General features: G+C 42.7%; 1 protein-coding gene across 1 annotated transcript; it reads right to left on the reverse strand.

Annotated features, from left to right (window-relative positions):
• Nucleotides 1-994: 994 nt before the first annotated feature.
• LOC121612853 (ADP-ribosylation factor-like protein 8A) lies at nt 995-13,038 on the reverse strand. The gene is made up of 7 exons (XM_041946003.1): nt 12,626-13,038; nt 10,866-10,946; nt 10,284-10,357; nt 9,527-9,620; nt 8,114-8,181; nt 7,707-7,777; nt 995-6,797 (listed from the first exon to the last, which is right to left on the reverse strand). Exons 1-7 carry the CDS (start codon nt 12,746-12,748, stop codon nt 6,745-6,747), a joined length of 564 nt encoding a protein of 187 aa, XP_041801937.1. The 5' UTR covers nt 12,749-13,038; the 3' UTR covers nt 995-6,744.
• Between the last annotated feature and the right edge of the window lie 2,838 nt (nt 13,039-15,876).

Consider the following 15,876-nt stretch of genomic DNA (forward strand, 5'->3'; position numbering starts at 1 on the left):
GGCAACGACTTTGATAACCGTTTAAGTCATTTTTCATGTGAAAACACTTCATGGTTTGACTGGTTTGAATCAGTTTGAGGTTTGGGCTGCTGGTTGGACAAAACAAGGAGCCTCATGGGACATTTTTCTGTACTTGCATACTTTTACTTGAGTAACATTTTCAATGTAGGACTAGTATTTTTTTGGGTCATATTAGTACTTTTACTTGTGTAAATGATCTGAATATGTGCTCTGCTGCTGGTTCCAGCTTCTCTTTCCTTTTAAAACTCTGATTTTGTGCAGAAACATTTGTTTTGGTGCTGTCAGGTGGCTCCTGACACCTCAACCATCACCCATGTGCACAACATCTCGTCCGCCACATCAGCAATTTACGACTGTAGAAAGACAGTCACTGGATTTTTCTCCTGAAAAATATCTGCACGCACGCACGCACGCACGCACAGGCTTCCATCAGTTTTGGGGACATTACATAGACTTGCATTAATTTCCTGCAGACTTACCCTGACCTACACCAAAACCTAACCCGAGTCTTCACCCTAAAATTTAATATTCACATTATGGGGACCTGCAGTTTGTCCCCATAAGGAAGGCGAGTCCCCACAATGTAATGAATACACACACACACACACACACACACACACACACACACACACACACACACACACACACAATGTGAAAAGAAACACTGATGGGGTTTTTGTTGGTGCTGTGTGTGTGTGTTGCCCCCTGCTGTCCCACCAGTGCACTGCAGGTCCGTCATCACTCTGATACTAAAACGTGATTGGATGGAAAAGTTTCACTGCAGAAAAAAGAAAAGGCAAAGACAGCAAAGTATTAAAGAAAATCCACAGTCACAATGTTTGATGTTGAGTGAACATTAAACTTTTTACATGCTGTTCTGCTGATGAACACTGACATGTTGTTTCATCAACGTTATGTCAAAACACTGTTACTGATAATACATTTAATATTATTAAAAAAGGAACACCTCATGTTGATTCTCCATAGTATTTAATTAGTATCATACACAAGCATGTCTCTATTAAAACACATTATATATAACTGAATCAAATGATAATGTACAAACAGGTTCAGACTGACAGACGGTCTCAGCGTGTTCACCCTGCATGAACAAACTTTCTTCACCAGAACTGCAGAATCAGCAGCAAAACCAGAAACGTCCAGTCAGGACCAGCTCGCGGCGCTGCTCAGCCGATCTGCTTTAACCGATCTATAGAGTTTAACTTTGGTTGTTGTTGGATTACTCAGTCTCATTTACAGTTCAATGGCTGATGAAGACAGTGAGAAACAGTCAAAAGCTCTGGAACAAGGTTGCAATTGAGATCATTCTGAATGAACTTTCATGTTTGTAAGGTTTCAGCTGTACAATCTGCTGTTCACTGTGGCTGGATGAGCTGTTCTTTTTAAAAGTGACTACAATCATTAAAGAGTCTGAAGTTCATGCTGATGGAACTTTTCATGGCGCTCGTTTCATCTGTGATGACGCTAAGCATCGGCACGTTTTTGTGATGCCGATCTTTCATTTTGCTGCAGAGTCTGCAGAGATCTCTGACGAGCGTACAGGATCATCATGACACATTGCACATCCTGTACAGTTTCAGTTTGGACTTGCAGGATCACAGGACGTCACTAGATTATTTACCATTAAAAAAAAAACCTCTGGCCAAACTTCATTACAAAGACCATATTCCAGTGTATCACCTGTAAGAAACGTACTGTGAGCACTCTGTCATTGCCTGTCATAACTATGCTGACGCTTCTGTTTTATTGCACTGTTTTTAGTACATTTCATCTTGTGTACTTAGACTACGTTTCTGTACATTAATACTCAGGCTGACACACTGGATTAAAGCCATTTAATGATAAAGTTGCACCAACATCATCATTTACTTCATCAGGTCCCACAGACATACAATCCCTGCCCTCAGCATGCAAACAGAAGAGACCAGAGCCGATCAGAACAGCTGCAGGGGGGATGTCAAGGTTCACATTCAACTTCATGAACAAGGACAAAAAACGGCCAGAGCTCACCTGAAGGTGTCCTCCTGCTTCAACACACACCTGGCAGGAGTTGGTCAGTTGCAGTGGACCCAGTGGCAACACATTTCAACTGTTCAGGCAGAATCTGTCCTTCTGCTTTCCAAATTACTGTTTTTATGTATTTAAATGACACAGAAATGTGGAAAATTTAACTTTTTGGCTCCACAGACGTTTCTAGTGTTAACAGGATGTCTTAAACCTGCGTGCAGTGATTTGCAGGCTGATTCAGTATTTTCAAACTAACTGGTTTGAGGCACACTGAACCCTTTTGACCAAACATCCTTGTTTCACTCGCCTGTGAATTCCTCTCTGCTGGATATCTTCAAAATACGACAAAAAAAATCTGAGCCTTTGAAATTCCCTCTGCAATCTGGTCTGCTTGACGGCGTCAATAACTAATTATCACTGTGCTGGCTGATCAACAGATCAATAAACTTCGAGCGGACCAGAATGGAGACAGCAACCCTTCGCTGGTTCGGAAAACACCGGAGCCTGAAACCTGGAGCAGCTGAGGAACAAACTGAGGCCGAAGGAGATTCAGTTTTTCTGGGAATTAAACAACATCACTTGACAGGTCCAACTGGTGAGTTGTGCTTCTTGTGGTCTGGTGTTTCATCACCGAGGTAATCGGCCTCCTGTGCTTCCAGCTCATTAACACAGCTCCTCCAGATCGACGGCTCTGGGTCGTTCTTAAGAAATAAGCAGCTTTTCACTGTCGGGCCGAAGAGGGCTGAAGCTTCATCGCTTCTAACGGGTGTTTGGCTCTGCTGTGGAAACGGCCACATCGAGAAAAACTAATGACTTATTTAAGATCCATCTCGTGTTTTTAGGTGTCCAACCCCATTCGATGTCTCGCTGTTCAGAGTCTGAATTGTCGTTCTAGTGGGTTAAAACATGGCAAACTAAATTCAGGAGTCCTAACTCATGAGAACGCTCCGTCTATCATCAGGACATCGTTCTAGCTGACTTAACCAGCTCAGCTCAGGCGGTTCACTTCAGCACACCTGAACACCTTTACAGATCGTCACATCGCCAAAAATCCATCCGTGAATCCATTATTTAACCACATATTTGAAACTTCAGCTGTTCATTTCCTGCCACAAACATCCCCAAACTAAATCTGGGTGGTTACAGTTGTAATAGCAGAAGTTCTGGGTTTGAGTTGTGTGCTTTGCTTTTGCTGCTGGTTGATGTGAAGTTCATGCTGGGATACATTTGAGTCATATTCAAGGGACAAACCATCCTGTCTTTTTGTGGTTTCATATGACAGCAACTGAATCTCTTTAGGTTGTTTGGATAAAACAAGGATCCTGAAGACGTCGCCTCTGGCTACAGGGGTTTGTGATGGTCTTCAGCCGTACCATTGATACTGAAAATAATCTTTAGCATCATCTGGAGCATTTTGGCCTAAATACCTCTGAGTTGGGTCAATACTTGGCCTCTGATGGTGTTTCACAAGAACACAAGAATGCAGACTGTGAAAATCCTTGATCCTAATCTGAAACTAGACAGACCCCGTTTGGCCCGACAGTGCAAAGCAGGTGAGCGTGTGCTAGCAGAATTAATCTGTCTATCTGACCACTCTTTAACAAAATGACCTTAGTACAAAACAACATACAGACAGGTAACGTTCCTTCCTTTTCTGCAGTCTGATTGGCTGCTGTCAGGACCAGGATGTGTCAGAAACGTGATAAATACCAACAGGACACAGCTGAGCAAAATACTGCAAGTGAAACAAACAGGCACTATGAGTAGTGTGAGCATAACGCTAACGATAATCTTTGCTACTTGCTAACGTTTTGTGACTCAAAATCTAGAGAAAATTTTTTAAATTTTGTTTTCACTGATTGTTGCCTTAAATTCTCTTCATTACATTACAGATTTGAATATTTTGGCCCATAACCAGACTATGACCTGACAAGCAGACATATTTTTTGGATCTCGATCACCAGCTAGCTAAAAGCTACAAAATGTGTTGCTACCACACACACACACACACAGACACACGCGCAAAGCTGCTGGTAAACTAAGACCAGCTACATCAGCACCAACTGATGATATAAATGACGAAATATAATATAAATGGACAGAGTAGATTTCCTTGTGTAGCATCATTCAGAGTCAGCACAGTCCTGGTCTTAAACCACATTCCCATCATATCTGGTGGAGCATTAATACAAACATACAGTAAACACTGCTGTGTGTGGAAGTCTGTGGCTGCCAATATTAAAATTAAATCAGTCCCATTTGTGTGGACATGATGTTGATGGTGACATTTTTTAATACACTGAAAAGTACTGTCAATGAATACAGTTTTCGTTTTGATGGTAATTTGCATTTTCAAACTCTGTCACACATCATACTCACAAAAATGCACAATTCATAAAAAAATGTAAGTAATATTGGCAGCCACGGACTTCCAGATTCACGCTGCCATCTTGTGGTGATTAAAAACAGGACGTGGACATTTTCTGGAGGCTCGGACGCTGTGAGGAAGGACGTCAGCTTGAAGCCAAGTTTTGTTTTCTCAGACACACGAAAAAACAAATCCAAGATGCACTCTGACGGCGTGCATCATGACAATGTGTCAAGGGGAAAATAAATGGGTGAAAACTTTTAAATCATTCGATTTTAAAATAAACATTTAATGTGCGGGAGTTTCAACGAGTCAAATGTTTGAAATATAGCGACATCCATCGACATGATGTGAAGGTTACATTTGATCACGTGACACTCCTGGTCCAATCAGCAGACATCTCAGAGCAGAAAACACTGAACTCTGGCTCACATCCAGAGTAGACTTATGAAGTCAAAAACAATACAAAATAAAAACAATATAAAACATAAAAGAAATACAAAGCTTATTACAGAGATATGAACAGAAACAACAACATTTCTCCTTCTCCTGTTAAAGTACCACTTCCTTAAATCTGGCCAGACCAGGTTATGTCACAATAAGAAGATTATTAACATTATTCTCATTATTAATATCTTACAAAACCAAAATCAACAGTGCAATAAAAAGGTTTTTAATCCCTCGCTCGGCAGGAGAGAGAGAGAGACGATGAGGGGCGGGGGTTGGCGACGAGGAAAGAGAGGAAAAAAGGTAACATCCAAAAATAAGAAAAGAAAGGAAGGATAGAGGGAATACAGAGGAGGAGGAGGAGATCACAACAGACGAGGGGGGAGGGAGCATCTCAGGATTATATAAACATGAAATAACGGAGGTACGGAAGAATGGATGGAAGATGTGGAGGTAGAGAGGGCGAACTGTTGGGGGAGGGAGGAATGAAAATCAACAGGAGGGGAGGAGAGAGCGAGGAAATGACGAAGGCAGACATGTGGTTACTGGCTAAGAGGCGATGAAGGTGGGGTCAAGGGAGAGGAGGATCATGGGAAAACTTGAGGAAGGGTACAGATCCACAAAACGAGCTCCAGCTAACGATGCTAAATGTGTCTTTACGTCCATTAGAACGAAAAGAAAATCAGTTTTTGCCCTTTTTACAGCGTATGGTGATGATTAAAGTCAATATGGCCAAAAATTTGACTGTCGAGAACATGAAAGGAGTTCAGTCCTGGGGGCTGCTGTGTGGATCTGTAAAGATGCACTGATACCACCTTTCTGCTGCCAGGATCACGCGCTGACGTGACCGCTGCTTTGATTCAGAAAAACTCACTTTCTTCTTCTTCTTCCCTCCTGCAGCATTTTTCCATGCAGACGGTTGTCGTTTAATTCATGTCTGCCATCACACCGCTTTAAATTACATTTTAGAAAGTCTCTTGTGTCCTGGTCACTTTTTAAAGGAGTTTTCCTGTTCTGTAATTAGGGCCCGATGAGTTCTGCAATATAGAAAACGCCGACAGAAACGTGGAACTCGCTAATAAAAAGCGAATCAAGTATAAACTGCGGATTATTGCGGAAATTGCCAAAATAGGGACAGAATTTGCAAAGATCAGAGCAAAATTTGCTACGTTTCCTAGAAAAAATGCGTGTGGGAGTTTTAAAGCTTGCGTTGCTCATGTGCTGCTGCACTGAAGACATTTTGTATCGGCTAAAACAAAGACGCCGCCTCCGAACCTCATTAACGCCTCTAATAAACTGTCGTTACTCAAACCGCGGCAGCGACATGCCGACACGGCTGCACATGATTTTCTCTCAGAGACGACAGTATGCTCGTCTTTGCTTTTCCCACCTCACAGATGGTGCACTTTGAAGAGGAAGTGTTCCTCTACCATTTAAATATAAAGAAAAACATCAGAAAATTGGACTGAACACACATTTCTGATGAATTATCAGCAGTTCTGTGTTTAATTTTACGGTGAGAAATCAGAGAAAACGTGTGATTTGTTCCAGATAAGTCATGATTTTAAAATCACTGAGGTCTGAGCTGACGGAGGCTGAACGGGTCCGTCAGGTGGCTTTGGTTCGGTTTGTGACATGTTCTTCCTGCTTCTAGTCAGTTCTAGTCAGAGCTTCAATGAAAAACAAAAACCAGGTGTCAGTGCATCCCGAGGTGCAGGGCTGAGCGGAACTGGGGGTCAGAAGGTATTAACACAAGGATGGGGTAGATGGAGGGGGGACAGTTGAGGGGTTGGGGGGGGGTAAAGTTTTGGGGTTTTTGATCAAAGCGAGTGTGTTAGGACAGGTGGGCGTGGCCTGTTCTGTTGGGGGCGTGTGTGTTCTCAGGAACTCCTCTTAGTCCTGGAGTGTTGGATCAACCACTGAAGAGTGATGTCTGCAGAGAGAGAGGAAGGTGTGTGTGGAGAGAAACAGAAACACATGAGAACAGCAAAGAGAGCAGAAAAGAAAGAGTGTGACAGTGTGTGCTTTTCTCTGTTAGACCGTGTGATGAGCTGCAGAAGAAGCTCCTCAGTGGAACTGATGAGGGGACCCCTCAACACGACGCAGTCCACATCGATACCACCACGACCACAACAACAATAATAAACATATACTTCTACTTACAGCAAACAGCTGTCTCTTGTTGTGCCGACCTGTTTTTAACCACAGAATCGCACCGCTAACAGAGTTCTGCCAGCTCTTTGATGAATACATTGCATTTCCTGTAGCTGCTTCACAATAAAAGCCTCCAGCTGGTTTGCTGATAGAATATATCAAATGTGCCACAGCAGGAAATGTTGGGTAACTTCACACGGCTCTGATACAGATGGACGAGTTTAGGAAATGATGCCACGATCCGCAAGTACAGACAGGAGCGCAGCAGTGAAACTGGAGTTCAGACCACAGAGACTCGGTTAGTTTTCTGTGACCTCAGGTCTGCCTACGTGATTCTGCGATTCAAAGGCTGTGCAGTGATACGACTACGGGACATCTGGTGAGTAATCACAGTGGCAATCATTACAAATACACCGTTAACCTTACACTGATCTACCAGCTGTGCTTTTGACTATTTTTTGGGCAGCGTAGTGCTTTGCTGGATGACGCTGCATTAAACCGGAGCCAGAGAGCAGGGGTCTGATTAAAATGAATGAGGCTGTGGTTTTAAATGTCAGTTTGATTGTCGGGTTTAGGGTGTAAGGAATGCAAATCCACTGCATCAGTGAGGGTCCGCTCATGTATTAAAGTAAAGCCTGTGTCTGTGTGTGTGTGTGTGTGTGTGTGTGTGTGTGTGTGTGTGTGTTACCGATGTTGTCTTTCTCCTTGCAGGAGATGGAGTAGCAGCAGATCTCTCTGTCCTGGATGGCCGATAGATTCCTGATTAAAAGATTAAGAACACAGACGCAATCAATTCAAATGAAAACCTGCAGCAGTCACATGATCACACAGGAATGTCAACAACACGCATCAACAGTGAGCATCTATATAATGTATTTTGGTGATATTTGGTGATGTTGGGTACAGACTGTGTCTTCGTTGTCTGTCTAAAGCTAACAGCAAACGCTACATCTGTTTCTCAGACTTGTGTTGGACACAAGGAGGTGCTAGTGAGCCACAGTGAGCGCAGACACAACCGACACAAACCAAAAACACAAGGCCAGTCCACACTGATGAGAAAACATCTGGTCTGAGCAGGAGCGAGCGTGGACTTACATCCTCTCGATGAGCTCCTTCTCATCCAGAGCTCCTGGTAGGTCCCTCTTATTGCCCAGAACCAAAACCTGAAGACACACAGGTGGAACATAAATCAGAGAACATAACAGCTGTCAGTCACGGTGTTCCCTGTGCAACCCAGTGGGGAATCTGCTGTTATCCAGCAGCAGGTTGCATCTTTGAGGGTTTGTACTAGTTTCAAACACGACAACATCAGTGACATCACAAAAGAGGCGACGAGTGCTGAACAACAGGTATGAATATAAAGTCTGTTTGTTACCATGAAGGAAGGTACAGAGTGCTGCAGTCACACAACAGGTGACGGTGAACCACAGAACCATGATGATTCTTAGTGCTAAACATTTGCCTGTAGCTAACGTGACGCTTGTGTTTCACTTCCTTTTATTCTGCTCACAGTATCAGGTCCAGTGTTTGATCAATGCTGTATCAGTTTCAGTTCAGTCAGGTTCAGCTAATTCATTGTGGTTCACTCAGACCACATTTACACTGAGTCACTTCGTGCATTTTGGGTGGATCGGATCGCTATCTGTTCTCAAAAGAGCTGCGTGTAAATGCACCCAGGAAGCATTCGAGAGGTGGTTTGAGATGTTCAAATAGAGTAAATTTACCTGTAATCTTTACTCCTCCTGCTGCGTAACTACATCAGTGAACAGTTGAAGCTGTTGAAGCTCCAGTGATTTCAACACATATGCTCAAATACAAGCTGCACAGAGCTGCTGTAATGTTAATCTGATCCCTGATCAGTTCAACCAATGATGGCTCTGTTTGGGTGAGAGAGCTGCGTGACTCAGATGATGATAAAACTTCTATTTTGCTCATGGTTCATAAACAGGATTCATTCATGTCTTTGCGTCAGCTTATGGGCGGCTGTGAGCCAACACTTGTCTGTCATTGTTATAATTAAACTGCTACAGGTGCCAATCAGCTTCAGCTGCATCACCACCTCCTACTGGACTGGAGGAGGGTCGGCGCTGATCTGCAAACCACTAAGGTCTGCATCCATTTGTGATCTGACCAACAGAGACGCAAATATGTGGCTGAGTGTAAATGAAAAGCGTCTTAAACATCAACAGGATTTTATCCAACAGGATTTTTAAATGAGGTCTCAGAGTCAGTCGGTCCAGCTGGATCGGTTCAGGTCTGGTTCACTGAGATTTGTAGATATCAGGTGGTTCGGTTGGGTTGTGTCAGCTTGTGTTTGGTCTGTTTTAGTCCATTCACTCGCCCTGTTGGATTATGTTTTTTTTTTATCTGTTTAGTCTGTTATAAGCAGGATTGGTCCGATTCAGTCGGGATCATTTGGTTCAGGAAACTCATTCATTTCCATCAGATTCATTTTTTTGGTCGTCTTTGTCTGCGTGGCTGCTTTCATGCGTTCTGGTGTGTTCTTACAGGAATTCCCTGCAGCTGCGGTTTGTCCAGCAGGTTGTGGAGTTCGTTCTTGGAGGCTTCTATCTTCTCTGGGTCTGCTGCGTCCACCATGTAGCTGCGACAGGAAAAAGAACCATGAAAGCATCTGTAATGTTCATTCACAAAAAGTGATTAAAAAAAAGTTCAAAAACAACGATCGGAACTGTCTGTAACGTGCTGTGGTGTCAGCAGTATAATCAGAAAATTCTTTGCTTCCCTTCACATAAATGCTTCCACAGCTCATGAAGCCCTCCAATCATATCATGCTCTGTCCTGCTGAACTGGACTGAAAAACAAAACATTACTATCACTCTCACTAAATCTCAACCGTACACGCAAACCAACTTCGGTCCTCTCTGTTACATCAATCTGACCCATTTGTCCTGCAGCTTTCCTGTCCCAGCTCAGCACGACAACTGGGCTAACACGACACAACAAGGCTGCAGGACTGCATGCTGTATTCTGCTTCTTCCTTCTTTCAAAATCAAGGATCTTTCCATGACATTCAGCATGATTTGACCAAACTCTCATCAGAAAAAACCTTGAGATTTTGGATTTAATGCTGAACTGGCTTCGCCCCTGAAGATCTTGTCTGTTTGTTGGACAGAAGGATCATTTGGTGGATAAACATGCATGACTTTCCTCTGTCTCTCCTGTCTCCGGGGTTCCTGTCATAGCAGGGACATCCCAGCGACCCATTCTGGGGACGGTAACCACAGTTTAGGAAACCAGGACTTACACAATAGCACTGACTCCTCGACAATAACGCTCCCACATGCTCCTGAACCGAGGCTGACCACCGATATCCCACAACTGCAAGGAGAGTCCAAAGTTAGTGTGCACAATGCATCCAGTCCAAAAATTCATTCTTAAACACGTTAAACTGAGATAGAATAAAAAGGAAATATAAAGAGGACAGTGAAAAATAGATACCCAAGTAAAACAATTTTCTGTTTTCTACAGTGACAATAATAATTTTCATTTTGTGCCTTTTCATTCATTTGCAGGGTAAAAAATACATTGAAGAGAGATCGTGGTTTAAATTATTATTTAAATACCGTATTTCTCTTGTCAATCTTCTAACTGATATTTATATATGAGTAATGGCAAAAAGATTAAGAACAATATCAAGAATAAAGTGCCTGCACCCAAAATGACTGAAATAATGACTGAATGACACCTACAATGAAAAAATAAGCACACAAAGGCTCATATAGCCAACATGTGACAAAAGACTGACCACACAAATCAGTGCACAAACACACAGACTGTATGTATGAGTGTGTGCAGACAAATGGAAGCAGGGAACTGAAATACCAACCTTGATGGTGACGTTGCCTTTAGTAATCTTCCTCATGTTGAACCCAACTGTAGGAATCATGTCTTCACTGAACTGGCCCGACTGAGAAACACACATACACACACACTTCTTACTGATATGCACCACCACTGATAATGATGGTGTCTGTCACTGCTGTGTGCCACTTACAAATGGTAGTTGGTCATATTCTTGTAGTGTCTGCCAGTAGAACATGCCACTAAACTCTTCAGTATCTGCACTCTATTACTGGCTGATTTTAGCTGCTCACAGATATACTGTATTGATTAGTACTTCTAAGATAAGCAACAGAAAACATCGAAATGCTAAAGAAAGGGGTGTCCAGGGGAGCTCAGGGTTAACACGTGGTGCATGAATTCAAGTCCAGCCAGTGACCTCTGAAGCATCCCAGTCCGAATCTCGTTCTCTCCTCATTCCCTGTCATCTCTCCACTGACAACTCTCTAATAAGGACATAAAATATACAAAAAACTGAGAGCTGACAGGTTTTTTTTTCTACTGTAAAATGTCCCGTCAGTAAATACCTTAGTCATTATTCTCGAAAGGCAGATTTAACAGATCCTACATATAATTCAAAAATAATTCTTTATGTAATGTGGTTATGTTAAATGACAACAATAACATATCCATCAACCACACATCATATTATTATTATCATCACATTTTTTAAGATGATTTCATTATCTGCCTTAAAAACATCACAATGACAAAAATATTAAGGATGCATCCATTTGATACCCTGACCAGATCAGGTATCAGCCATGACGTCACAGATCCATGTCAACAGTTCCTTGATCAATACCATTACTTATCTATCAGTTACATTCCTTTAGTCATGGCGGGCTGTGGACCGTTTTTAGTACCCCAACAATCCTTGAGCTTGTGTTGCATACAAATTATTCCAATAAGTTCCTCACACATGTGCAGTTTGGTTGAAAGGGAGCAGTGGTACCAGCAGATATCTGGAGAGAAAACTGATCTGTGCAACCTATGTGTTTGTATTAAAAAATATTATTAGACAATACATAATTGTCCAATATCTGAAGTCTAAAATACTGATGACAGTAAAGAACAGTGGAAACTACAGCATCAGCCCGGCTTTAGTCTGCACGCACATCTGTATTCACATTCTAAAACGAAAGAAGAGTAAATTTACAAAATATTAATTTTCGGTGAGGTAACATCTATGTTAGTGGGTCACTCAAAACTTAAAATAGAAAACACAAGAGGCAGATGTCAGGAGGGCTGCTCAGCTGAGGATGTGTGACAGGGATGGACTCTGGCGTGACCGGAGGGGGAAGGTCACTCTGACAGGAGGGGGTGATCGATCCTCCAACTCAACACCTAAAAAGCCTACCTCCAGCCCTGCTGACAGCACCAGAACTGCTGGTTCAGGTCCCAAACCCCCGGCCCTCAATCCTGATAGAAATGTCTACATTTATGGTGGAGAGAACATCTACCGGTGCAGATGTGGAAGCAGCTGCGCTCGTGCACACGACACATTAGACCCGGTGCAGAGATTTAAGGTTTCACAGGAGCTGGAGCGTTAGCATGTACTCTCAGTGAAAAACAGCGAGGTCCCAGCTAATAAAAATGTGACCCAAAACTGAGTGGAAGCACACTGACTAATTCACCGCCTTGCTGAAGTCGCCTAGCTGACCTCACCACCGCAGGATAACAATGGATGCAGCCAGATGCTAACTGACAGCTGGCGTTAGCACATCAAATTAGCCTGAACCTTACCGCTATCACATTGACGAAGGTCGTTTTCCCGGAGTACTGCAGCCCCACCAGGGTCAGCTCCATCTCTTCTTTCCAGAAGAGCGCCTTGAACCAGTCCAGCAGTTTGTTGATTAGCGCTATCATCTTTGTCGTCTGATGCTAATGCTAGCTGAGGCTATTGCTGCTACGGCTAGGTGGCTATGCTAGCTAGCTAGCTGGCTAACGCCCCGACAGTCCTTTTTTGTGGACGCTGACAGTCACTGTGACAACCGCGGACGGTAACAGGACAACAGACGACACCGGCAGGAGTTACATGAACCGAAGAGAATATTCAATAAGTCGGTGTTTTCCGGCTTGAAGATCCACTTTGTGTTTTCGGCTTTCTGTGATGTTTACTAGCTACGCCTTTTCCTTACAGCACCGTCAAGACAGATCTTACGAATCACACCACATCCGGTATAGCCTTTCAAAATAAACATCAATGTAGCGCATTCGTCGTCCTTAGTCAAACAAAACTTCAACGTGGACGTAAATATTAGATTTAAAAAACGAATTCGCTGTAAAATTAAACACAGGCGGCGTTTTTCATCAGACGTTTTCTTTTAATTGTTTATGTTGTAAAATATGTGAGTAGGTTGTCGGCTCTTTTTCCGGTTTGGGTGGGGTTGATCGAGGAAGCGGAGGAGAGCGGATAAAGAGGACACAGACAGAGACCGATGCTCTGTGTGATTGAAACACTGCCACCTGTTGTAAACACAGGGTACTGACAGTCATTACAGGAACGCTGTCAGAGGAGCGACTCGATGGAAAATCTTGATGCTGTCGTGCTTTTCTTCTCAATACCACCCCAAAAAATGCAAACTTGAATTCAACATTTTAAATCTTCTTAATGAGCCATTACGCTTTATTTCTAAAACGTTTTTAAAACAGCAAGACTTGAAGTCAGTTTGTCAGTAACACCTGTGACTTTATCATTCACCTGAGGATGTCAGTGACAGGAAAAACAAATGAAAATAAGATATAAAACCAGTTCTTCACCCTGAAACTCAAAGATTTACACACACACACACACACACACACACAGACACGCAAACACACACACACACACACACACACACATTGCAGTCAGTTAACCAAAGTTTAACCATCAGTTCCCTCACCTCTAAAAATGACCTTTAACCTTTCTTTTGAATCCACACTCTGCTTAAATTTCTATCTTTTGAATATCAAACAACCTGCAGACATTAAAGGATCAGTTCACCCAAATCGTGAAAGACATCAGAGCTAAAATGACTCATTAATTCATCAATTAGTCAACTGACAGAAAATTAATCTGCAACTATTGTGACAAACAAATGTGCAAAGCACTCTCTGGTTTCATCTCAGAGTCGCTGCTTTTTTCTTGATATCATGATAAAAAACTGAATATTTTTGGGTTTACATTTGAATATGTCACTTCTGGCTCTGGGAAAACTTGATGGGACTTTGTAAAACTCTTTTCTAGTCAAATCAATTAACTGAGTATTTTTCTGCTGATTAATCAAAAATTAAATTGATATTTATATATAATGTGAAATTTTACACTTACCTTTGGTGGCACAGCCATGCAGCAAAGCTGTGCAGCTGTGTGTAAAATTTGGATTTTGGGAGGTCAGTGTGCTGACTGTATGCTCTACCGACACTGGCCAGCAGGTGGCTCTCAGCCTGTTTTATCACAGGTCCTGGTCCTGTCAGGACTCATTAAAATAGTTCCAGAGCTGAGCTTCGCAGGAGCTAGGAAAGGAAACTGGACTAATTCAGCACTATTAACCAGCTGACCTCAGGCTCCAGATCCTCAGAGGCCCCGAGGGCCCACATTGTCTGTATAACAAATTGTGATTTCTCTGCCATTTGTTTGATAAAACCTGAATCACCTTAAAGCTAAAATAAAACCTGAAATGAGGACAGGTGGCTCCTGCACTTCCACCTGAATTTCAGTCCCTTTTTGTTCAGGGGTTTTGTGTCTAAATCCGTCTTTATCGCTTTGAATGTTTCAGTTCACGTTCACATGGTTCAAGTTTCTTTGAGCTTAATTTAATCATCACCAACTAAGCGACTCACTACACGTGGTGCAGGGTAATGCTCCGGTCCACAGTCTCTACAACAAGTCTCTGTTATGGTCTGTCACCAACATACGCCTCCTGCTGTGAGACCTTTAATGTTGTGCCTCAGTCGTCACATATCAGACCTGGACCTGGACAGACAAGGATTACCGGACGGGCCGGCTGGCTGCAGCTCCAGGGGGTCGGGGCCCATAGACCTCAGCCTCTGTATGAACAGTCTTGAAAAATCAATCAAACTACTACAAAGACATTCTAAATGACTACAGAGAGACACATGAGGGCACTTTGGGGGCGTTGCACTGTTTCTGTGCCCAGAGGCCTGCTGTGTTGTGATCCATCCCTGCCTCCAGCTCTTACTTTAGTCTGAATTTCATGAATGAATTTAGGGACAGACAGAGTGAAAGTGTGTGCTGACGACCAAGATTCATGGCGTCGAGACAAGTGTGGAGCAGCAGGAGGAGGATGTGATCTCCTCACCTGGTTTTTCACATTTCATATGGAGGTGACTCTCTTTGGAGGAGGCAGCAAGCCAAAGTCATGATGTCACTTCCTGTCCACTCACTAACCCGACACAGTGTTGTTCAACATTTCTTTCACAGAAAGAAGTCTTTAGTTTTAATCTCTGCTGTTATTACAGACATGAACTAACCACAGACACTCGACTCTGGACTCATCTGTTTAACGATGTTTAATTAATAATCATTAATATTTAATGATGGACGCTCAGGGGAGTCAAGGTTCATTAAACACTGCTTTTGTAAACACATGAAGCGAGTCACATGACACACTGTTGAGAAAGAAATCATCTTTAAAGTAATTCATTTCATTAAATATCTTCATATCTGTTTGAAAAACACACATTAAAGGACAACTTTCATTTTTTACAACCTGGACCTTATTTGTAGCATTAAATACGACCATTTACTCACCCAGACAACTTTGGTGGCATTTGGAGTCGTTTTGAAGGAATTAGCCCCAGAGGAGCGGCGTGTATATCCGTATAATGCGAGTAATTGGGGCACCCGTGCGTAGCCTCTATAAACTCATAATCTGCGGCGAAACTCGTTCATATTTCAATATTTTGTTACGATATGCTGGTGCTATTCCCCTCTGAGCCCGTGGTGGCATGTTATCAACATCCAGTGTCTCTAGACAACTACTTCTGACGTG

The sequence above is a fragment of the Chelmon rostratus genome, chromosome 10, assembly GCF_017976325.1.
Source record: "Chelmon rostratus isolate fCheRos1 chromosome 10, fCheRos1.pri, whole genome shotgun sequence".
Lineage (NCBI taxonomy): Eukaryota > Metazoa > Chordata > Actinopteri > Chaetodontiformes > Chaetodontidae > Chelmon > Chelmon rostratus.